The sequence below is a fragment of the Schistocerca americana genome, chromosome 5 (assembly GCF_021461395.2).
Source record: "Schistocerca americana isolate TAMUIC-IGC-003095 chromosome 5, iqSchAmer2.1, whole genome shotgun sequence".
Lineage (NCBI taxonomy): Eukaryota > Metazoa > Arthropoda > Insecta > Orthoptera > Acrididae > Schistocerca > Schistocerca americana.
The window spans coordinates 628146645-628172942 of record NC_060123.1 but is presented as its reverse complement, the minus strand read 5'-3'; the positions used below and the strand labels follow the sequence as shown (position 1 = coordinate 628172942).

The following is a 26298-nucleotide window of genomic DNA, read 5'->3' as shown; positions in this document are numbered from 1 at the left end:
GAGAAAATAACTTTTTCCCGCCTATGACATCTTTTCAATTACAGCCACCATCTTGACCAAAACACTTTGCACACACATACTGAACACTTCCAGCACATAAAACACATACGAATTTCTTGCAATACACACTCAGATTTTTAGTTTTGTTCAAGCTTTTGCATCCTCCTCTCTTGCAGGCCTTCCGCAACAGTACCTTACAAATTTCAATGGCCAAAAAGAATGTATGAACAGGTCTTTTCCGTGATCGTACACACACAGAGGAGAGTTCTCCTTCTAATATGAAAAGAAACATTTGCCAGCTATCTTTTTCTCCTGTTGTCTCACTGTAAAGGATCCAGGCATTTATTCCAGCAAGGTCTAGGACGGTGAAAAAATGTGCACAGGCCATCTACAGGACCCAAATTTGACAGTGTACAGGCAAGACATCTGGTCCGGAATATCAACTCCGAATTTAGTGGAACGGTAGGAAGCTCACAGTTTCAGAAAGTTTCTTCATTGTTCATTTATCCACTACAACTGACTGGTGCATTCTGCTGAATAGAAGAACATTTTTCTTGGTCTTCCCCTGATAGGAAGTAATTGCTATCACAAGATGCGTATAAGACAGTATCGTGCAAAGATCTGGCAGTAGACTTCGCTTCTCTTCGGGTTTTCTTCAGCATACCCACCATGGTTGTGTTCTCCCACTTCAGATATTTGGCTTTGATGAAATTGTCACATGTTACATTTCTTCCTTTCAAGAGTGTAAGATTGCACAAGACGTGTAACAACATGCTCTGCCACAGGTATGTTAGTGGGTCTTTCATTTTGTTTGCCCAAGTAAGGAAATCCATTCACCATATATTTACTACTGGCATCTGCTGCAAGCCAGAACTTCAAACATAATTTATCTGGTTTATTAATCGTGTATTGTACATACTGGCACTGAGCTTTGCATGGGTAGAGTTGCTCATCTACGGTTATAAATGGACCTGGTTTATAGTTCTGGATACAGTTAGCTTCAAACGAATTCCCGACTGGGATAGTTGCTGTGAAGTCATCAGTCTTGAGTCTTCCGGCATGAGTGTGCTTGTCATCAGATCTTAAAAACCACACGATGTCTATAAACTCATTTCTTCTCATAGTGCGAGAAAAAAATGCTAGCCTCCACACTTGAGACCACAGAAGTTTAAGGGGGAAATTCTTTCCTCCATACACTTCATGTGCATACATCATAGCTATGGCAGCTTCTAACTGGGTAATATCAAGCACCCATTGGTCATCCTGGAGAAGTTCTCAGGGTGCAATTTCTGTAAAGTTTTTTTTACGTTCTATACAATATTATTGTCTATGCACTCGAGTAACTGCCTGCGACTATAAGTTTCTTAGCGTTACAAGTTGGCACAGGAGTTTCCACCAACACGTTGTAATCTTCCAGGTGCATGTCCTGGTGCAGTTCGAGTCTACACTGTTCTGTCAAATGCAGCCTCTGCATTTCCAGCTTCCACATGCTGAGATGGATATGATTTTTTGTGGTTTTTTTTCCCCTCATTCTGCAAGTAGCAATTTGTAGTGCCGCTGAAATCAAATGTGTAAGCACTGGTTTATTTGTATGTTGTTGTACAGGTTCTGAATATTCATCTTCTGACTTTGAGGATTCGCCTTATTCTTTTTTGTGGGATTGATATTCTGTGTTATCTTAAAATCTTTGTCATCTTTATCATCAAACTCATAGCATTCAAAAATATCTTCTCCTTCAGAATCTTCTTCAGGTAGTTCAGTAATCCTTCATCTGAATGGAAACACTGGTGCGGCATAATAATGAGGAGGAGTGCTAAACTTCTGCAGACCACAACAGTTTATTGACAGAGAACAGCAACTAAAGTATGTCAACTCTTCCCCTAAATAAAGTAAAGTGTAAAGAGAGAGAGCGGGAACGAGATCATAACAATGAAATAAAATGAGCTAAGTATGTGAAAAAATCTACTGTTTTGCCTTTACAGACCTGAAACGTAAAAAATATCTTACCGGTCAGAATGACCGGCCGCAGTCCTTTAAGATAAAAATGTTTATAATTCTTTCAGTTTTTGTGGTAGATGTTTGTCTTTTAAGAAATTATAAACCACAAAGGTGCAATAAAAGTTATGAAAAATAAGGCCCACAAATTAAAACATACACTATTTATTAAATAGTTAAACGCTCATCTGTCAAATTGACTGGTATGGTCCTTCTAGTGTTAATTTACCCAGACACAGCAGGCTTTGGCTTGTTGCGAGACCATTTGGACTGCGTGAACATTCATTTGTGGCAGCCTTAAGCAGTTATTTTAATCCTTCGAAAAGATATCAGTCTAACATAAAGGTTTTGTGGTGTCACCGTCAGACACCACACTTGCTAGGTGGTAGCATTTAAATCGGCCGCGGTCCATTAGTATACATCGGACCCGCGTGTCGCCACTGTCAGTGATTGCAGACCGAGCGCCACCACACGGCAGGTCTAGAGAGATTTCATAGCACTCGCCCCAGTTGTACAGCCGACTTTGCTAGCGATGCTACACTGACACATACGCTCTCATTTGCCGAGACGATAGTTAGCATAGCCTTCAGCTACGTCATTTGCTACGACCTAGCAAGGCACCATAGCATTTGATATTTATCTTATGAAGCATGTATACACAAGAGCGATGTTCTACAATTATGGATTAAAGTTAAGTATTACAGCAACTGCGTCCGTTTTTCTAAGTTCTCATTTCCTTGTAATGTTCCAGACCTCACGCCAGTCGGCCTCCTCTAGCAACACGGTGTTGGCTCTTCTGCCAACACTTCAGGTTTGTGGTCACTGAATATCCCACCAATAAAATGATCACCAATCAGATTTATGAAGTTTCAGTCATAGGACATTCTCTTCTGAAGGGGCCAAACAGAATGTTAGTACACATTCACATGTTGGGTATTATTTACTGCAATGAATCTACTAAATGTATTTCAGATGGGATACCATTTTACATGAGAATCCTCGATACGTTTATGGAAAATGAGTGAGGAGATTAGGAGACAAAAGGGTGATGCTATGGGAGGAAGAGCTTTGTATTCTGAAGAGGACAGTGATAGTACAGTCATTACGATGGAGAGATTTCAGGCATGTGAGCTGGTGGGCAAGACTGGGGAATGAGGAATACTGGCAACTGTTAGAGGATTTCACAGTTCAACTGTCATATTAAGCTTGTAGCAATTGAGTAATAATGAAGAACAGTGGAGAGAAAATGGGAAATATGATACAATTCATATACCTCATGAAGGAAATAGTTGCTTACTCGTAGCATTTACACATGGTCTTTACGACAAGTGTGTACTACATTCAAAATTTTTAAGATTTGTAACAATTATCTTGCATTACACATATGGCACTTTTGTACACAGTTGTTGGTGGAACATATCTGCAAATACACTTTTAAAGAGTTCTAACATTCTGCTAATCTTAGCCTTGTCACCATAACAGAAAAACTTTGGAAAAATGAAGAAAGTTATCTGTAGAAATTCAATGTTTATTTACAATTTTTAAATCACATCTGTACCACATCGAAAGGCATCTGGAAAACACACCTTTGAAGCAAGAGATTTTGCAACAAGTTGTAATCCTTTGGCCCTCGCATCTGCCACAGCTAACATAGCTTGTGCCTCTCCAGCTGCTTTGTTTATTTGTTCCTGTCTATCGGCCTCTGTAACAAGAAAATAGTCATGTTACATCACATACTCCCTCTCATACTCAAAGACAAACAAAGCTCCACATTTTTATTAAACTTCCTTATAGAAGAGATGAAAGGGAATAAACTATACAACAGGTGACAAGGGACTGACTGCTTCTATGAATTCTAGAGTAGGAAGCAGATGGAGATGTCTTTAACCATTTAAATAAATTGAGAGACAAGAATGACAATTACAACAAATAATAACAAACTGTTGTTAACAATAGTTATATGAATAATTCAATCATTCAAGTCCTGAGGACTGTGTACAAGTCATCTTAAAAGCAAATTAAAGAACTAGACAAAGAACAAAGTAAAACAACAGATATTTACAGTTGCTCACTGAATACACAAATAGTGGTCATGGTCTTTACTGTTAAAAATCACAATTAACTTCTTTCAAGTCCTAGTTGATACTAGACCCATAGACAACACTACAATTAGTTCTAAATTTTTTGTCCCACTGATATATAGTAAAGATTTCTATGTAATATATGAGCAGCTTCTTGAGCGAAGAAAACTCACATTTGATTAAAATTTGATGCATTGAGTAACATAACAACCACCACTCACAGGTTTGTCCATTCTCCAAAATAAGAAATAAGGAAACAAGCGGCAAAGCTCCATTCTCAGTAGAATATGCTAATTACTTCCCCTATTAACTGTAATAATCTGCACAGCCAACTATTCTGGTCCATGGTCAACCACAATAAAAAACATTCCTTATTCTTTGTTGAAAGAGAGTAATCCAGATCTAGCAAGTCTTGTGGGGGTACTGCAACAAATATTCTGTGTTAAGTAGCATGTATTAGAGCCCATTGAACAAGAGAGACAGACTGAATAGTTAAATGTAGATCTGAAAAGAGTTCACATCAATATTCTGCATTACTGATTGCCTACTTTTCGTATACCATACAATGGAAGTGAGATAAAAGCATACTGTATCAGAAATATATAGAAAGCTAAAGCATTCATATGTAAAGGTACATTAACATGAAGTTACAGTATTAAACTGTTAAAAGGACTTCAGAGATGGACAGTTATCCAGCATTAGTCAACTGCACCTAATACTTTGACCTCTATAAGGTGTACCCATAAAGTTTCAATTATTATCTCAGAAAAAAGTTATGTAATCAATTTTTTGTTTGTGACTTTTCATGTTTTCCCCGACAGATCTGTTGCAATTACGCTTCTTGGGTTTGCCGCCAGTTGTGTAGCTCGCACAATATTTCAACAATGCAACTGCTCGACATCATCAGGTGGTGGTAGCTACGGCTGTCATTGCTGCAAGGTGCTAATGATGATAATCATATGGCGGCATTGAAATTTATCATGCCAGGAGCAGGCAATATGCATGCACGGGAAGACACTCATAGTTGGAGGAAAGCGGCGCTCCTGGTGCCCCTGCTGGGAGCCGCAGAAAGGCCAGCCACATGTGGGCTATGGGCAAAGACTGTGCTGCCAGATGCTCCAGTGGTTAAAGGCTGAATTAAATCTCAGTAGCGCGTTGCGTCACGTGATGAATTGGAAGTTCTTGTTTTCCCTGTTTTGACTTAATGGCAGCCAGTGCTGGATTCCAGGCAGCGCTTAGTTGAAAACCTGCATCCCTGTTGATAAGATTTTCTGCCGTACGGATATGTATGGCCTCCTTAACAACACAGTCCCTGAAAGATGACGCTGGAGGTAAAATTTCAGTCTGTTCATAAAGCATATGATGTCCTGTGTCCAGGCAACTCTTTCCTCCAACTACGAGCATCTTTCTGCACACGCATATTGTCTGCTCCCAGCATGATAAATTTCAACACTGCCACACGATTATCATCAGTCACACCTTGCAGCAGTGACAGCAGCAGCTACCACCACCTGATGATGTCTAGCAGTTGCATTGATGAAATATTGTGCGAGTTTCACAATACGATCTGGCGGCAAACCCAAGAAGCATATTTCCAATTTTTTGTTTGTTTACTGGACTGTGTCTGCAGTCTTGGTATGAATAAAATCCTGGTGCCAGAGTACCATAGCATTCCACTAAAGATTCCAAAACAAAATGGTGTGGCCCATTGTTAAAATGTATATGGTTGCACCATTTTATTTTGGCTCATCTAGTGGTGTGCTACAGTAATGTGGCACCAGGATTTCATTGCTTAGCAAGAGTGCAGAGACATACCTGCAAACAAACAAAAAATTAATTTATGTAACTTCCTGGCTATCCCTCATACTGTCACAGAACCTCATACTGTCACAGAAATCAGTTTGAATCAGGTACTTTGGTTGTCCTTGATAGCTAGAAAATGTTACACTTATACTGACAACAATTTAGCAATAAGCACATTGCAGTGTCCCCAGCATCATCCATGACCATCTTTATGACGACTCAGTTTCATACCCATTGTGTGTAACATCTACTAACTAATCAATAAAAGTTTGAGTTAATGGGAACATGCCAACAGTTGTGTCACCTCTCCACTTACGTGTGGAGTGGGATGATTGAGAATTTTTCAGTTATCGACAATGATGAGTTATGGCTGCACCATTACCATTAAGGAGGAAAACAGGTCATCACAAATTTTGAGCTTAACAGATTCAAATAGACCAAAAATGTTGAAAGTTGTTCCACATGCATGAAAAATGACTGACACCAAATTATTTGGCTGTATATGATAATTTAGCAGGATATTGTTTTACCCTTCACACTGTAACTGCAGGAAAATAATAATGTGCATTCATGTGGTAACAGTTAGCAGATACACTGCGAAGAAACAATTTGTCCTCATCAGGAAAGAGAGAACCTCACCTTGACAATATACAGCTTCACACTGCAAATTAAATTGTGGAACATTTGGGAACAACACAATGTAACCTGTGTAGCACAGCCACTTTATAGACCTCTATTTCATTCTCTATTATACGTCTCTGTTCTTGTCACTAAGGCTAAGGAGCAAAGGATTTGAGTACTGGTGCTACAGTAACGCTAGTGTGAGGCAATTCTAAGAGGACTGGGAAAGTCTGATCTCTGTCAAGTCCTGACAACTTGTTAAAATGTTGTAATAAGTTCATTCAAATAGAAGGTGATTTCTTTGGGGGGAAATCCAGCAAACCTTGAAGGAAGGAAGTTGATCTCAACGTCGTTAGTGAAGGAAACTGACCTTGGCCTACCTGAAGGAACCCTCATGGCTTCTGCATGAACTGAAGAAAAACTAAAAATCTAAATCAGGATCACTGGATATGATGTAAGCCTACTACTCTAAATACAAGTATGTAAATAATGAACAGGCAAAATAAACATTTCTGGAGGGAGGAAGAAAAGTCTTTCTTGATCTTTCCTCCTAATACAGAAGAAAGATGACAACCAAAATCACATTGATGCAATTAAATTGTTTGTTTTCTTGTTTATTACACTGTAATATCTTACAAATTAGACAAATGCCACTCTTTCTGTTAGGTATTTGTAATTTTTTTCGTCTTGAGACATCAAGGAATGGTCAGTTTGATATGGAGAAAGTGGAGAAAGTGGGAGGGGGGGGGGGGGAGGGGGTGGTAAAAATTGAAGGAAAGCTAGGTGTAGATACAGTATGCAGATTCAAATTGATGTAGCATGGAGGCAGAGGTGAAGAGGATCGCACAGGATAGATTAGCATGAAGACTACATCAAACCTCTTTGGTGCACTAAGGCTACAACAATAATCGTCATCTGTAATTTTATGCCTTCAGTGGGTCAAAGGATTGAAAAAAGAGGAGGAGGAGGAGGAGGAGGAGGTGGAGGAGGAGGTGGTGGTGGTGGTGGTGGTGGTGGTAAGGATGGGAGGCTGGGGTCTCTTGTCAGCACAAAGCAATAAAATTTCTATTTTGTCTCATCAATACAGACTAATAAAATAATTTGGCATTTGCACTTCAATATTAAGTTCCTCTGATTGATAAAACACCTAACACCAACAGACTGTATTACCCATAATGATAAGAAAGTTATTTAAATGCAGAACAACATGCTTTTAAGAAATGTCACAGGGAATGTGTGGTGTGGTGGTGTGTTGGGGCTTATGGGCGCTCAACATTGAGGTCATCAGCGCCCTGACACACATTAAAAGGAACGAGTGTGGACAGACCTAAGAAAACTACAGCACACACTCAAACAAAGCAGGGAAAGAAGGAAAATGCTACCTAAGAAAGTAAAACCTAAGGAAAGGGGAAATATAGCAACAAGAATGTCACAGGAAATTGTTATTGGCTGGCCACTTACATAAAATATGGGCGAGCTTGTCACACAGTGAGCAAATTAAAATCCTCTCCCTAAAATCTTTGTAAAAACATTTGACAGGGCACAGAACTTTAAAACCTTAGCAACATTCGTCCGAGTGTTGCCTAAAAGAGACGGCAGGTCTGCTGGCAAGTCAGCCACGACCCGCTGGTCAGAAAATAAAACGCAATCCAATAAAACGTGGCGCACAGTGATCTGGACGCCGCAAGCACCACACACTGGAGGGTCCTCCCGCCGGAGCAGGAAGCCATGCGTCATAGGGCTGTGGCCTATTCGAAGCCGAGTGAGGAGAACCTCGTCCCGTCGATGGGGCTGAAAGGAAGTACACCACACACGCGTTGGGGGCTTGACTATACGGAGCTTATTGTCAGTCACTTCCAGCCACCCATCCTCCCACCGACGCATGACCCGTGAGCTCAACAGCGAGGTGAGTGCGTGCAAGGGGATAGCACACTGAGATACTTGTGGGGCGAGACACGCCTCCTTGGCTGCGAGATCTGCCCTTTCATTCCCAGCAATGCCAACATGCCCCGGAACCCAGCAGAAAGCTACAACTTTCCCCAGTCGCTGTAGTCGGAGGAGGGCATCCTGGATGGTCTGGACAATTTTGTCTGCCGCATACAAACGTTGCAATGAGTGAAGGGCACTGAGTGAATCGGAACAGACAAGAAATTTAGGAGAGGAAGAATGTCTCATGTGCTCCAGTGCCCGCAAGATCGCAAACAATTCTGCATCAAAGACAGTAAAAGTCTGAGGCAGTCGGACCTTGAGGACACGATATGGAAAAACAACTGAGCAACCAACAGAATCCCCTTGTTTCGACCCATCCATTTCACAGGGAATGTGTTTTGGAAAAAAACTATATATCTACATCTACATCTATACTCCGCGAGCCACCTTACGGTGTGTGGCGGAGGGTACTTATTGTACCACTATCTGATCCCCCCTTCCCTGTTCCATTCACGAATTGTGCGTGGGAAGAACGACTGCTTGTAAGTCTCCGTATTTGCTCTAATTTCTCGGATCTTTTCGTTGTGATCATTACGCGAGATATATGTGGGCGGTAGTAATATGTTGCCCATCTCTTCCCGGAATGTGCTCTCTCGTAATTTCGATAATAAACCTCTCCGTATTGCGTAACGCCCTTCTTGAAGTGTCCGCCACTGGAGCTTGTTCAGCATCTCCGTAACGCTCTCGCGCTGACTAAATGTCCCCATGACGAATCGCGCTGCTTTTCGCTGGATCATGTCTATCTCTTCTATTAATCCAACCTGGTAAGGGTCCCATACTGATGAGCAATACTCAAGAATCGGACGAACAAGCGTTTTGTAAGCTACTTCTTTCGTCGATGAGTCACATTTTCTTAGAATTCTTCCTATGAATCTCAACCTGGCGCCTGCTTTTCCCACTATTTGTTTTATGTGATCATTCCACTTCAGATCGCTCCGGATAGTAACTCCTAAGTATTTTACGGTCGTTACCGCTTCCAATGATTTACCACCTATGGCATAATCGTACTGGAATGGATTTCTGCCCCTATGTATGCGCATTATATTACATTTATCTACGTTTAGGGAAAGCTGCCAGCTGTCGCACCATGCATTAATCCTCTGCAGGTCCTCCTGGAGTACGTACGAGTCTTCTGATGTTGCTACTTTCTTGTAGACAACCGTGTCATCTGCAAATAGCCTCACGGAGCTACCGATGTTGTCAACTAAGTCATTTATGTATATTGTAAACAATAAAGGTCCTATCACGCTTCCCTGCGGTACTCCCGAAATTACCTCTACATCTGCAGATTTTGAACCGTTAAGAATGACATGTTGTGTTCTTTCTTCTAGGAAATCCTGAATCCAATCACAAACCTGGTCCGATATTCCGTAAGCTCGTATTTTTTTCACTAAACGTAAGTGCGGAACCATATCAAATGCCTTCCTGAAGTCCAGGAATACGGCATCAATCTGCTCGCCAGTGTCTACGGCACTGTGAATTTCTTGGGCAAATAGGGCGAGCTGAGTTTCACATGATCTCTGTTTGCGGAATCCATGTTGGTTATGATGAAGGAGATTTGTATTATCTAAGAACGTCATAATACGAGAACACAAAACATGTTCCATTATTCTACAACAGATTGACGTAAGTGAAATAGGCCTATAATTATTCGCATCTGATTTATGACCCTTCTTGAAAATGGGAACGACCTGCGCTTTCTTCCAGTCGCTAGGTACTTTACGTTCTTCCAGCGATCTACGATAAATTGCTGATAGAAAGGGGGCAAGTTCTTTAGCATAATCACTGTAGAATCTTAAGGGTATCTTGTCTGGTCCAGATGCTTTTCCGCTACTAAGTGATAGCAGTTGTTTTTCAATTCCGATATCGTTTATTTCAATATTTTCCATTTTGGCGTCCGTGCGACGGCTGAAGTCAGGGACCGTGTTACGATTTTCCGCAGTGAAACAGTTTCGGAACACTGAATTCAGTATTTCTGCCTTTCTTCGGTCGTCCTCTGTTTCGGTGCCATCGTGGTCAACGAGTGACTGAGTAGGGGATTTAGATCCGCTTACCGATTTTACATATGACCAAAACTTTTTAGGGTTCTTGTTTAGATTGTTTGCCAATGTTTTATGTTCGAATTCGTTGAATGCTTCTCTCATTGCTCTCTTTACGCTCTTTTTCGCTTCGTTCAGCTTTTCCTTATCAGCTATGATTCGACTACTCTTAAACCTATGATGAAGCTTTCTTTGTTTCCGTAGTACCTTTCGTACATGATTGTTATACCACGGTGGATCTTTCCCCTCGCTTTGGACCTTAGTCGGTACGAACTTATCTAAGGCGTACTGGACGATGTTTCTGAATTTTTTCCATTTTTGTTCCACATCCTCTTCCTCAGAAATGAACGTTTGATGGTGGTCACTCAGATATTCTGCGATTTGTGCCCTATCACTCTTGTTAAGCAAATATATTTTCCTTCCTTTCTTGGCATTTCTTATTACACTTGTAGTCATTGATGCAACCACTGACTTATGATCACTGATACCCTCTTCTACATTCACGGAGTCGAAAAGTTCCGGTCTATTTGTTGCTATGAGGTCTAAAACGTTAGCTTCACGAGTTGGTTCTCTAACTATCTGCTCGAAGTAATTCTCGGACAAGGCAGTCAGGATAATGTCACAAGAGTCTCTGTCCCTGGCTCCAGTTCTGATTGTGTGACTATCCCATTCTATACCTGGTAGATTGAAGTCTCCCCCTATTACAATAGTATGATCACGAAACTTCTTCACGACGTTCTGCAGGTTCTCTCTGAGGCGCTCAACTACTACGGTTGCTGATGCAGGTGGTCTATAGAAGCATCCGACTATCATATCTGACCCACCTTTGATACTTAACTTAACCCAGATTATTTCACATTCGCATTCGCTAATAACTTCACTGGATATTATTGAATTCTTTACTGCTATAAATACTCCTCCACCATTGGCGTTTATCCTATCCTTGCGGTATATATTCCATTCTGTGTCTAGGATTTAGTTACTGTTCACTTCCGGTTTTAACCAACTTTCCGTTCCTAATACTATATGCGCACTATTTCCTTCAATAAGAGATACTAATTCAGGAACCTTGCCCTGGATACTCCTGCAGTTTACCAATATTACGTTAACTTTTCCTGTTTTTGGTCTCTGAGGACGGACGTTCTTTATCAACGATGATAATGTCCTCTCTGGTAAGCCGTCAGGTATTTTATCGTTTCGCCCAAGGGGGGGTCCCTCTAACCTAAAAAACCCCCGTGTGCACGCCACGCCACACGTACTCTGCTACCCTAGTAGCTGCTTCCGGTGTGTAGTGCACGCCTGACCTGTCTAGGGGGGCCCTACAGTTCTCCACCCAATAACGGAGGTCGATGAATTTGCAACCATTATAGTCGCACAGAGTCGTCTGAGCCTCTGGTTTAGACCTTCCACACGGCTCCAAACCAGAGGACCGCGATCGACTCTGGGCACTATGCTGCAGATATTAAGCTCAGCTTGCACTCCGCGTGCGATGCTGGTTGTCTTCACCAAATCAGCCAGCCGCCGGAAGGAACCAAGGATGGCCTCAGAACCCAAGCGGCAGGCGTCATTCGTTCCGACATGTGCTACTATCTGCAGCCGGTCACACCCAGTGCGTTCAATAGCTGCCGGAAGGGCCTCCTCCACATTACGGACGAGACCCCCCGGCAAGCACACCGAGTGCACACTGGCATTCTTCCCCTACCTACCCGCTATTTTGCTGAGGGGCTCCATAACCCGCCTAACGTTGGAGCTCCCTATAACTAATAGGCCCGCCCTCTGTGACTGTCGGGACCTTGCCGGAGAATCGGCCACTGGCCCAACAGGCGAGGCATCCTGTGGTGGCTCGGAAACGATGTCATCACCACTAGGAAGCACCCCGTACCTGTTGGAAAGGGGTAAGGCAGCTGCCACGCGGCCAGATCCCACCTTCGCCTTTCGGCCAGGCACGCGCGAGCCCACCACTGTCCGCCATTCACCCTGGAGTGATGGCTGACCGGTAAGATGCTCACTGCCGGAAGACGCAGCGACATCAGGGGTTCCATGTGATTCCAAGGCCACCGAAGTAGGCATAGGTCTCACCACAGTTGCCCCAATGCCACTACGAGCCGACGCCTGCGCCTCGAGCTCGATGAGCCTAACAGACAAAGCCTCCACCTGCCCCCGAAGAGTGGCCAATTCTCCTTGCGTCCGCTCACAACAACCACAGTCCCTACACATGACTATGTTTACCCTACTCTATACGGTGACAAATTCCCAAGATAATCTTCTGATGAGCTACTCTGATAATCAAGAAACACTCACTGAAATGCGAGACGCGAAAACTACGCTAGGTTTTCCCAGAAAAACTATTTAAAAGCTAAGCGCAGCAAATAAGTACAAAAACGCTTTATACAAACAGTACTCGCTGCTGCTGGTGCTCTCGCTCTGGCTGTCACAAGACAACTGCTGATTCAAGTGACTAGTGGCTAACGGCCGCAAAACAAACAAAAGACGGTTTTAGGGCGCTTTCTGTTCTAAACGATCAAGAAAACACTAAGAAATCTAACACGAAAACTACGTAAAGTTTTATCAAGAACTGTTAGTTACTATGCAGAGCAGATAAACACAAATAGAATCCCTTCCTTAGTGGAAGGTCGTAAACAAAATGCAAAATAAACGCTTTATACAAACAGTACTCGCTGCTGCTGGTGCTCTCGCTCTGGCTGTCACAAGATTTATATATGATACTACTTGTCAACTCTCAACACAAATTGCTTACTCTCAAACTGAAAGACTGCTACATATCTGCACAATGAGAACACAGTATCTAAGCAAATCACATACTAAATCACTGTTCCCACCTACAATCCATGCCAAATATTGTATTAATGAATTCGATTAGTGGATGTCACAATACGGTATCCAATCAAATCATGTTTCCTTCCTTACCTGTTACATCTGCTAAAGTACATTCTGTTCTTCCTTAAATGAGATGTGGGACAAATACCTTTCATTATCAAGTCTCACATATGCCAACACTTAAAACATTTCATGCAATGGTAGACCAGCATGGTTAGTGTGCTTGTGAAGTACATTCTACGGACACATACTGAGAGAAAGAGACTGAATCCAAAGGTATTCCCTCTCTTTCTTAGGCCTATTAAAGTAAACTACAGTGTTCATCTGCAACATAGAACATTTGAAAAAATACCTGGGATGGTGATTTGTCAGATGCCATATCAAACATGTTTCTCTTCTGTGGCTTATGACTATCAGCACCACAGAAGCCTGAGTAAGTCATTAGACACTGAAAATGAACAAATACAAGAAAAGGACTGAAAACAAAAATCAGTCCCAGTATACTTTGTGCATTTGTCAAATTAGCAAGAGTTGTGCAGTCCAATCTAGAATCCACAGATGCGAATAGTAATATATCATCTAGTGTGTGAACTAACAAAGTGCTGGTCCAAAATCTGGGAAATTTATATGAATAAACAAAAGATAAGTCAATTCAATTAGATCCATTGAAAAATGAAGATGCAATGATACGAAATGAGCTCAGTAAAATCTAGCTATAAATGCTAAATCTGCACTGTGTCATTACTATTGAAAATTTGTGTCAGACTTGTAAGCAAACCAGTCACCTCTGTCGTTAGGCTATCTAAGCATGCCTCCAGATCTGACTCAAACTTTCACTGTCATTCATTTTTTCACCCTTCTTTGTGTTGAGGCATTTTCCAGTTCAAAACATGCAATTCTGTCCAGTCCTACATTCACACAGCTAGCATAGTCATCACTCACATTTTTAACTCTAACAATTGTTTCCCCAATTACCTATGTCTCTTTCACATTTTGTTGCCATATGTGCTGTCAAATATCTTCTCTCTGTCTGAGAAAGTCATTCTTGTGTAATAGCCTAATGGCTACAGTGCATAGTTGATATTTCTAGCCTGATATCATATTACTTCTGTCTAGAGTCAGGATGCAATGTGTTTCTTATTTGCGTTTCAATGATCTCCTTGTATGTTACTGCTCAGTGGTGGTAATTTTGGAATTTATTACTGTCTCCTTCCTACTCTCTTCTTCCAGGCCACAGGGATCTTTTTTGATGATTGAAAGCACTGTCATCATCCTATACAGACATTGATCACCTAATGTTCTTTTTACTCTTATCACTTCAAGCGTCACTCTCTACAGGTCTGGAGCTTTACCATTTTTCCTTCTCTTTAATACATTTTCCACCTCCTGACCTGTATGGTCTTTTGTCATTACTTCTTCACAAATTTTTTCCCCAGTGTCTTGTTCTGCTTCAATGTCTTTTTGGCATTTAGGTCTACAAAATTTTTCTTCCACATCTCTTTTAATGTATTGTAGTATTTCACTATGTTATCCTTTTTAACCATTTCATCCATATTCTGACATCACCTGCATAAGTTATGCAGCCTGCTGACATCCTACTACCACCTTGGATCACCACTATCCAACCCCTATCCTACTCACAGTGTTCCTCCTCATGAACCCCTCATAGCACACACCCTAGCATAGCTACACTTTAGTCATTGCGGCATGCCCCAAAACTCCCTACCAACAATGCATTAAATCCAGAGCCAAAACAATCCCAGAACAATGTTGTTAACATTTCCACTACAATCTTCAGCCCCACAGAAGTTTCAGTCCTATCCAAAGCCTCACCTTGTAACAAAGCAGAAAAATCCCATCAGGCTGTTATGTTTTTGTTCCTACCAAATTTATATTATTTTTTCTTTAATTTACTGATATCTTCAATAGTGTTGTTTTTAGGACATGTGCACAGTACCTAAAATCTCAAATACTGACTCTGGGGTTATACAAGTTAACTTTAGTGTCTATTACATTACTTTGCTTACTGGGAGTTAATGAGTTAGCTAGTCTGCCTGAAAACTGTGCTAATTACAAAACATCAATAAGTTTTAATTTCACTGGCATTGTTCATTTGTACACATATACTTGATTACTAACTTCCTGGTAGAGGAGATGAAAAAGGCGTACAAATAATTATAGCATTTATATAGATAATGACGAAAATATGTTATCAATTCTTGCACTCATTTAGTTTCAGAATAATTAGCTTCTTTAATAAAAACATTGTTACTTAAAGAAAATCTTTGTTGTGTCTAAAAGTTCTTTTTAGAAAGAAACTTCTTCTATTGAATTCCTCAGAAATGTAAATTCTTAATTGTCATTTATGAAAATCTTGCAAACAACAGCTAACTTTAGTTTTAATGATTGTCAAGGTATAAAAAGTTTGATGATGACTGGGTCCACAAAAATCATTCCACTTTAGGCTGTTAAGAGAGTGGTGTTGGCAGCCATTTTAAGTCAATCTGCAGAAAGTTATGAAATGAGCAAAATCTGTTCAAATATATGAGACCATGTACTGCAGATGATTTAGTATAGTTTAGAAGTCAGAAAATGTACTGCGACTTAGATAAATTTCATATCAGGGAATTCGCTTCAATGTACAGGGACTGTTTTTTAATGACTGACTGAACTTTTAATTATTCTCACCAACAGCGTTAAACTTCAATAATAACTCATGCAAAATGTGACAATAGTAGCTGTCTGTAAGATGTGTTTTTTCCAAATGATAATTACTGTGTGCATCACATTTTTTTCCGGTTTGACTGTTAGATATGAAAAACAGTGTACTATGAATATAATGCTGTGATTGTGTTAAACAGTTGTCTGCCATACATAAACTTTAGTGTCACTTCAGTGTTAGGTTACTGCACCCAGACAATCACATTATAGGACATAAAGTGAAGTATGTGGCTAGCTGTTTGTCTCTGCACAAATTAAAATAGATGAGATTCATCTGGACATAAACATTAGTTCATTCAACAATCTAGACCACACCATTGACAACAGTCTACTTTTGACACCCACATTTTAGCCAGATTTGATGGGGTGCAGCTACCAAATGCATGTGTTTACTGGTAGTGGTTACACTACAATCTTCAGCCCTACATCCAAACTTAATAATGCCGGACTTGTCAAAGTACTACTACTGTTTTCCCAGCAATGGAAACACTTCTTTGCCACCAATAGCCCCAACACTGAACCCTCCCTTTCCCAGTTCATACTACCATCCAATCATTACTCTCCCACATAATCAGCCCCTGGTAGCCTTCCAGGAATTCACGTCCAGCTTGGCCTCAGCATCCTTCCCCAGATCCCATGCTAAGAATACGTCTTTCAGCAGAAGAAAGGACAGCCATACGCTTCAATGTACAGGGACTGTTTTTTAATGACTGACTGAACTTTTAATTATTCTCGCCAACAGTGTTAAACTTCAATAATAGCTCGTGCAAACTGTGACAATAGTAGCTGTCTGTAAGATGTGTTTTTTCCAAATGATCACTCGACCTATAGGCAAATGTTGTACCACTGTCATTAGAAATCACAGTGACTGTCTGGCAGAAGGCATCTGGTAAAGGTCCAAGTCATCCAACTATAAACTCTGCCAGAGTGATCCCATCCCAAAAGTCCAACATAACCTCCAATCCTTGCTTAAATCCTTTCGTCCTTTGCAGAACCTCTCCCTGAATCCATTTCCCTCCTTATGCTCAACGACACACTGCACACCCGCCTTCTACATGCTCCCCAAAATCCAAAAACGCAACAATTCTGGACACCACATCACAGCTGCTTACTGTGTTCCCTCTGAAAGAATTTCAGTCCTCATTAAGCAACACCTTCAACCAATTACCCAAAATCTGACCTCCCACGTCAAAGATAGCAAACACTTCCATCTCTCCACCATTGCCACCCATTTACCTCCTGGATTCCTACTCATCACAGCTGACACCACTTCCCTATACACCAACATCCCTCATACTCGTGGTCTTTCAGATATTATATGCTACCTCCTCCAATGTCTCTCAGACTCCTCATACAGCTTACTAACTTCAACCTAACACATCACTTCTTTTCCTTTGAAGTGCAGATATACAAACAAATCTATGACACAGCCAAGGGCACCCACATGGCAACATCCTACGGCATGCTCCATCGCACCTGCTCATGAGCCATCTATAGGAATCTCTGGAAACCCGAAATGCTCAGTCTGGTTCAGATTCACTGATATATATTCATGACCTGGACTCAGGGCTGAGATACCCTATTCTCATTCCTTCACAACCTCAACGCCTCATCGCTCATCCACTTCACCTGACCACCTCAATCCAGTGTACCCCTTTCCTGGACATTGATCTCCTCCTCTCAGAGGGCTCCATCAACATCTCTGTCCACATTAGACCCACCAACCAATAACAGCACCTACATTTCAACAGCTGCCATCCCTTCCACACCAAAAAATCCCTCCTATACAGTCTGGCCATACAGGGACAGCATATTTGCAGTGACAAGAACTCCCTTGCCCAGTTATGTTTGAAGTTCTCACGAAGACCTTCACAGACATGCACAATCCTCTTGACCCAGTCTGCAAACAAGTATTCCATGTCATATCCCTCCACACCCCCAATCCTCCCACTATCGCCAAGAACCAGTTACAAAGGAGAGTCCTCTTCATCACCCAATACCACTCCAGATTGGAAAAACTGAAACACATCCTTCATCAGTGCTTTGATTACCTATCATCATGCTCTGAACAGGAAATCCTACTCAAGAATCTTCCCAGCCCTCCTAAAGTGGTGTTCTGTCACCCACCCAACTGCCACATCATCTCAGTCCATCCATATACCATCTCCAATCCCAACAACTTATACAGAGATCATATTCATGTGAAGACCTGGGTGGAGGGCCTGTCCAAACTACCCACCCAGCAATTCCTATTCAAACCCTGTCACAGGATCATCATACCTCACCAGAGGCCAGACCACCTGTGAAAGCAGCCACGCCATAATCCACTTCTCCTGCAATTGTTGCACAGCTTACTATGCTGGCGTGACTACCAACCAGCTGTCCACCAGGACGAATGGCTACTGTCAAATTTTGGCCACCCATTGCACAATGGTACAACATGCAGTTGAACTTAACATGTCTGATTTCAATGGCTGCTTCATAACCCAGGCCATCCGGATCCTCCCCTCCACCACCAACTTTTCTGAGTTTTGCAGATGGTAGTTATTCTTACAACACACTCTCCACTCCTGAAATTATCCCAGCCTCAAATAGAGTAACCTACCACACCCACACCCTCTACCCAACAGTTTCCGCACCCTCTGTCCTATCACCTTTCCCAATTCACGTCTCCTTACCCTCATTGTTCTCTGCTCTCTGACTATGCACCCACTGGTCTTTTCCCCTTCTCTGCTCCTCTTCTTTTCCACTCCCCATTCCTCCCCTCTCCCTCCCTCCCACACCCACAGCCTCCTGATGCTGCTCCTGAAATGCCAGACAATACTGACTTTTTTCACTCCATTTGTATCCCCCAATCCAACTCAGAATGCTGCTTTCATTCCATGTGATTGTAGAATTCTGGCCAGTGCAGCTGAGATAACAGTCGTGTGCGTGTGAGCTTTCTGAGGAATGCTTTGGCCGAAAGCTCAGTGCATAATATTATTTTCGTTGTGCCCATCTGCAACTAAATATCCAGATTTACAGTGATCGGAAATCTATATTTTTCTTAATAGTGTTGATATCCTAACGTGGACTTTCCATTGTTTGTTCTCAGTGCTGTTTCTCCTTTCATATCTGATCATACTATACAGCACTATCTTATTTACTTTGCTACCCTCTATTTTTGTCCATTTTCAGTGACTTCCCTTTCTCTTCTACTACAATTTCTCTGGCTTGCTTCTTTTTAGTTTTCTGCCTTTTCTTCACTTCCTCTGATCTCAATTGGAACCATTTCATGAAAACACAACTTTTCAGCTGTGGTGCTTCCTTGCCCCTTTAGTTTCACCATGGAATCTTCTTTGGTTTTCTCCCACAGTTGTTGGTTGTTCCACAGACTGTTTCAACTGTCTTATTTAATGTTAAGTTGAATCTTTCCTACTCTTCTTCCACTGTCATGTGGTCACCTCTTGTTAATTTACTAATTATTATTTCATATTCTTTTTTTTCCCCTCCTTCAACTTAGAGGTCCTGAGCCTTCTTTCCTGTTGACCTACCTCCTCTTTGTGTTTCTTCTCTTCCAAACTGACCACTAAAAGCTAGTGATCCCTGTCTAGAGCTTCTGATGGGGCTGAGTGCTGTGTCCTTAACTGTTGATCTCAGTTTTCTGTCATTCAGCAGATACTCCATCAACTTCCTTGACCAGTCCAAACAATAAATTCAACAGATTTTTAGTGGAATTGTTCAAAACAACAGTACATATTTAGTTTTTTTTTAATTTCAGCTACCACACACTCTAAACAAGGAGAACAGTTTAGAGAGAAGTATGTTCCATTCAACTTTTGTAAAAAAATATTTTATTAAAAGGAGGAAGAAATGAGGGAACTCTACAACAAAAAGTAAGAGGCACAGATTCTGCAGCAAAGCAAAAAATTCTCCACACCAACCATCAGAAGGAACTCAATGTGTAGGAAAGCAACAAGCACTACCTTCTCTTGCCTCATGTCTTACCATCAAACACCTGTAAAGATTACACTTTTCCTTTAACACAGTTGTCTGTTTCTGAATATAATGCTCCGGATTCAATTGTGTTTTATAATTTGTGTTTTGGTTTCACTTATTTCTAGCTCAGCTGCTGTAAATTCATGTTTAATTAAAGTACAAAATAATTAAGAAACAAACACAGACAAAAAAACAAATATATGATTCTAATAAAAATTAGTTATCATATCCAGCATCTTACAGGTGGCCTTGTCTACTGTTCTCTTGAACCCACCACTCAATTTTCAATCCCATAGAAATGACACACACACACACACACACACACACACACACACACACAAAAACACACACACACACACACACACACACACACACACACACACACACACAAAAACACACACACACACGTCTGCTTGTGACTGTATATGTGCGGATGGATGTGTGTGTGTGTGTGGGGGGGGGGGGGGGGGCGCGAGTGTATACCTGTCCATCTGCACATATACAGGCACAAGCAGACGTGTGTGTGTGTGTGTGTGTGTGTGTGTGTGGGGGGGGGGGGGGGGGGGGGGGTGGGGTTCCCCTTAAGGTAAGTCTTTCCGCTCCCGGGATTGGAATGACTCCTTACCCTCTCCCTTAAAACCCACATCCTTTCATCTTTCCCCCTCCTTCCCTCTTTCCTGATGAAGCAACCGTGGGTTGCGAAAGCTTGAAATTTGTTTGTGTTTTTATTATTGTGTCTATCTACCAGCGCTTTCTCGTTTGGTGAGTCACAGCATTTTTTAAATACATTTTTAATTTATTTTTCCCATGTGGAATAATACTCCTCTTCTAATTATCTAATAAATATTACCTGAAGCCAGAATTCTTGCTCGTTTTTGACCCTCAGCAACATTAATGTCAGCTTCTCTCATTCCCTCGGATTCCAGTATTGCAGCTCTTTTCTTCCTCTCAGCTTCTACTTGCATTTGCATTGCTTCCTGCACTCGACTAGGAAGTTTGATGTCACCTGTGTATTTGGATCATAGTATGAAAGCTCACAACAATAATCTCATTACTGCAAATTGTCATTTAGATGCTTTACTTACGGATTTCATATCTGAGGCATGTTATTCCCCAAGCTTCACTGGCTTTGTTGATAGATTCAACTATGCTCACATTTAGATTCTCTCTTTCCATAAAAACATTATCCAGTGATATCTTTCCAAGCTCAGATCTGTGAAAAAAATATTGGTGATCACTAAATTTATCATTTTCCAGTTTACACAACAAATAAATTATTATACGGTTTTATGAAAGTTTACATTAAATCTTAAGGCATATAGCTGTCAGTCATGTAATTAGAAAAACACAAATATACATATTACACAACCTAAGGATGATGATCACAGTGGAAATAAAAGTACAGCAACTCATAACTGTACAAGGAAATGTCAAATCTGTTATTACTCATGCAATTCAAGTAAAGAACCATAATTGTAATGCACCTTTTCAAACGTTTGACATGTTTAAACCTATATATGCGATTAAAAATGAAGACTAGGAACTATGCTGAGTATTTAATAAAATACTAATTGATCATAAGTTGTTGCCTACATGAAACAGAAGACATACGAAGGTAAGCTAAAGTATGTGGATAGAGCTAAAGACAAAATAAAAGGAATGTAAAGAATACGACGGACAAAACTAAATAGAAGAAATAGGGCATGGATGTCTGACACACAAGCAATGAGAAAAAATACTGATGAGAATGTATATGGGGAAAAAAGGAGTTGGCTTTCTCTCTCCCACCCAGAGAAGTAACAAATTTTATAGCTGTGCATACAAGAGTGGCATTTAGAGGAAAAATGAAATGTTGTGGTACTTAAATGTCAAATAATTTCATAAAAATCAAAATTTATGCTAGCAAACACACTTCTGTCATACTGACATCAAGGATGTTCGCATGTAGAATATATATGCGCGCGTGCACGCACACACACACACACACACACACACACACACACACATATATTATACAGTGTCTCCCAAAAGGAATGGTCAATAGCCAGAGATATGACAGGAACTGTCATTCAAATTAAAAATGTCTAGTAACCATGCACTCTAAAACAGATACCTTAAGAGCTATAAACACTAATGCATCTTCGATACTCTGAAAAAAATCTCTTCTTCTGCAAGCTCTTTGCTTTCAATATTTTGCAAGACGGTGTTATGGACCAAATCAACAAAAAATTGTCTAGTAAACATGGGCTCCAAAAACAAACACTTGCTCAGTAGAAGAGATGTGTTTTATAGTTGTGAAGAGCAACGAGTGGTCAGAGCTTCTAAAATAGGCATTTCAGATCCTATATTTACTAGACTTTTCTGTTCTGACAGATCGTTCCTGTCATATCTCTGCATACTGACCCTTCCTTCCGGGAAAGCCTGTCGTATTTAATCCATATCAAAATAATTCATGCAGCATATGAATACTTCATACAATAAATTTTACACACAAACATGCATGATTCCAGTAGGACAAGTGTTTCGACATATTTAGTGTCTACGGATGGATAAATAAATGAATGCAACAAACCTACACCTTACTCTACCAAACTCCACATTTAAGGCTGACTTTTTCTGTTTTACAGTGTCAGTTTACTATTTTCTACAGCATGGTGTATGAAATGTAATTTTGTTGTATGCCTTAAATATTTGTTATGGGTACATTTAGCACGTAATCCACATGAAAATTAATTCCTACAGCATAGCAATATCCCCTAGTGGGTACCAAGCTTCAAACATACATATATAATTTTTTGTTTGATGATTTGCCTCAAAATTTACTGAAGTAGCATCTATATGCTGTTCATGAGATAAGTAAATAGAGCTTCAAAAATGAAATGACACAACTCCGAATTTATGGGTTTCCTGCTGCTTTTTGTGTCTTTTAGGGTGCAAAAACAATTAAGGTCATAAGCTCCCATGTCGTAACCTTAGATCATCAAGAAGTAAAAATTTAAAAGCTACTATACATTAAGCCCAATCATTGGAAGGAAAGCCAGCTAAGAACACGGACTCTCTCATTGAGAAAGGTCCACAAAATATGCCACAGAGACTGCAAAAGTCCCAAACTAAAGATTAAATGTCATTTGCCATATTGCTACGACAGATAAAAAGTGAAACGCAGTTAACAGCCCATCTGTTATTCGCTAAAACAACCCAATATTCCAACAGCAAACATACATTAGAACATACATGGTTAAAAAGGGGCATTTAGTCACCAAATGGAGAACTGTCAAACGTTGATGACAATGTGCACAAAGTGGCGAAGGATAAACACTTCACAAATAGTTATAGCTAAAATGATAAGACAATGACCAATATCAACCTAGTTCAAATGATCTCTTCAAGGCAAGAGGAGGTTGGCTACACCACTGGGAGAGGTTTGATTCCCTGGATCCTGTTTCTGTGAAGAGAAGACCGGTGGCAGTGCCAAAGTGACACCACCAGACAACACATGGCAACTCAGAGATCATCCAAAAGGATTGAAGAGCTAGTGGTCCAAGGTAGGAGGACCGTAGCCTTGGCAGCAGCAGCAGTGGCCTCATTTTCCATCAAACCAATGTGACCTGGAACCCACTTGAACATCACACTGGCTACCTCAACAGTGAGCCAGTGGAAGCTTTCTTGGACCCATTGCACAAAGAGATGGACTGTGTCCAGCACACAGAGGCTCTGCAGGGCACTGAGAGAATCAGAGCATATGACAATTAAAAAGCCTGTGTTGCTGGATGTACTGGAAGGCCTGATGGAGGCTGAAGGGTTCTGCTATAAATATTGAGCACTGTTCCGGAAGCCGATACAGAAAAATGTCGGTGCCAATGATGAAGGCACACCCAACACTATGGTCAATCCAAGATCCATCATCGTACTCAAAGGTACTACCGCGAAGTTCCATGCAGAGGTTATGAAACTGAAGGTGATAGAGCAAGGCCGGAGTGGTGTCCTTAGGAAGCGAACGAAGGCCAAGGTGAACACAGGCTGCCGCATGAAGCCAAGGTGATGAAGGAAAGTGGCAGGTAGTGAGAAGTTAAGCTGCGAGAGCTGAAAGTGAACTCCATGAGGTAACAGAGAAGAGGGACGCGTGCCATACCGGTGACCAAAAGAGTCATCGAAGGAGGAGGTTGAAGATGGATGGCCAGGCATGGCAGACAAACAGCATCCATATCTGCTGAGGAGAACATCATGCCGGTATGACAGCGGTAGTTCAGCAGGCCCTCAACCAGGCTAGTGAAGCAGGTGCCAATGGCCAAATGGATTCCACAACGGTGGACTGTATTAACACAGTGTAAGATGAATGGACATGCAGGTGAATAAACAAAACACCCAAAGCCTAGTTTCGGACAGACAAGGGGTTGGTACATATAGAGGAGGGTGGTCTGATCTGCTCCCCAGGAAGTACAACTTAGGACACACAGGGCATTGAGAGCCCAGGAACAGCATGTGGCCAGGTAAGACATGTGGGAGCACCAAGAAAGTTTTCTATCAAGCATGAGCCCCAGGACTTTCATAGTTTCAGCTAATGGAAGAGCAACCCACCCAAGATGTAAAGATGGTGGAAGAAGCCCACTGCACCACCAGAAATTCAAACAAACAGTTTTGCTGCTGTCGATGCTGCTGCTGATTTATCTGTTTGCAAGTGTAGAGCCATTTCAACGATACTGGTTAACACCACACACACACACACACACACACACACACACACACACACACACACACGACAACTATCTACAGCCACTTCGGCCAAAATGTAATGGTGCTATGTGAAATCTGGAGTGGAGCAGAGAAGAGGGAGTAATAGCTGGTTAGGGTATGGGAGAGAAGTCAGCACTGCTTGGTGGAGGACACAGGGACTACATGGTTGCCGAATAAGGCTGTGGGGGAGGGAAGAGGGGGCATGGGGAGCAGAAAAGGAGAACAGAGAAGAAGAAAAAACTCGTGGGTTCATCAGCAGAAAGCAGAGCACAATGAGGGTGAGGGGCATGAGTTGGAAGGAGGTGATGGCACCGCCAGGGTGAAAATTATTAGGTGAACTGTGGAGACAGTAGGGTACTGTAGGTGAGGCCAGTACGATTTCAGGAGTAGAAAATGTATTATAAGGACAACTCCCATCTGCACAGTTTAAATAAGCTGGTGGTAGAAGGGAGGATCTAAATAGCTCAGGTTGTGAAGCAGCCATCTACATCAAGCTTGTTAAGTTCCACAGCATGTTGTGCCACAGGGCGGTTCACTTTGCTCTTTGCCACAGTTTGACAGTAACCATTCATCCTGGCCGACAGCTGGTTGATAATCATGCTACTATAATAAGCTGTGCAACGATTGCAGCAGAGCTAGTATATGACATGGCCACTTTCACCGGTGGCCTGGCCTCTGATGGAGTATGATAAGCCTGTAACAGGACTGGAATAGGGAATGCCATCAACAAAGGAGGTGGCTTACAAAACACTCGTTCGACCTATACTTGAGTATTGCTCATCAGTGTGGGATCTGTACCAGGTCGGGTTGACGGAGGAGATAGAGAAGATCCAAAGAAGAGCGGCGCGTTTCGTCACCGGGTTATTTGGTAACCGTGATAGTGTTACGGAGATGTTTAATAAACCCAAGTGGCAGACTCTGCAAGAGAGGCGCTCTGCATCGCGGTGTAGCTTGCTCGCCAGGTTTCGAGAGGGTGCGTTTCTGGATGAGGTATCGAATATATTGCTTCCCCCTACTTATACCTCCCGAGGAGATCACGAATGTAAAATTAGAGAGATTAGAGCGCGCACGGAGGCTTTCAGACAGTCGTTCTTCCCGCGAACCATACGCGACTGGAACAGGAAAGGGAGGTAATGACAGTGGCACGTAAAGTGCCCTCCGCCATACACCGTTGGGTGGCTTGCGGAGTATCAATGTAGATGTAGATGTAGATGGGCTGAGTAGTCTTTGCACCTGGGTCTCCCACAGAGGTATGATTCCAGTGGCAAGAGGTTGGGTTTGGGAGTGGCATAGGTATCCATTAAGATGTGGAGGTTGGGTAGGTAACAGACCACCACTTAAGCAGGGGTGGAAAGGATCTTGTGTGGATGCCCATCATTTCAGGGCATGGTAATAGATACTAAAAGCCCTGATGAAGGATGTGATTCAGCTGTTCCAGTTTGGAATGGTACTGGGTGGCAAAAGGGGCACTTCTTTGTAAATGGTTCTTGAAGTTAGTG

At 41.7% G+C, this 26298-nt stretch overlaps 1 protein-coding gene across 1 annotated transcript in view; it reads right to left on the bottom strand.

Moving 5' to 3' along the window:
- Positions 1-26298, bottom strand: part of LOC124615621 (stomatin-like protein 2, mitochondrial) — a 97540-nt gene that overhangs the window by 6543 nt on the left and 64699 nt on the right. Inside the window, exons 5-7 of the mRNA XM_047143626.1 lie at positions 21151-21278; positions 20916-21071; positions 3582-3697 (exon numbers count right to left, since the gene is read on the bottom strand). Of these exons, the coding sequence (XP_046999582.1) occupies positions 3582-3697; positions 20916-21071; positions 21151-21278 (400 nt within the window). The remainder of the gene's footprint in view (positions 1-3581; positions 3698-20915; positions 21072-21150; positions 21279-26298) is intronic.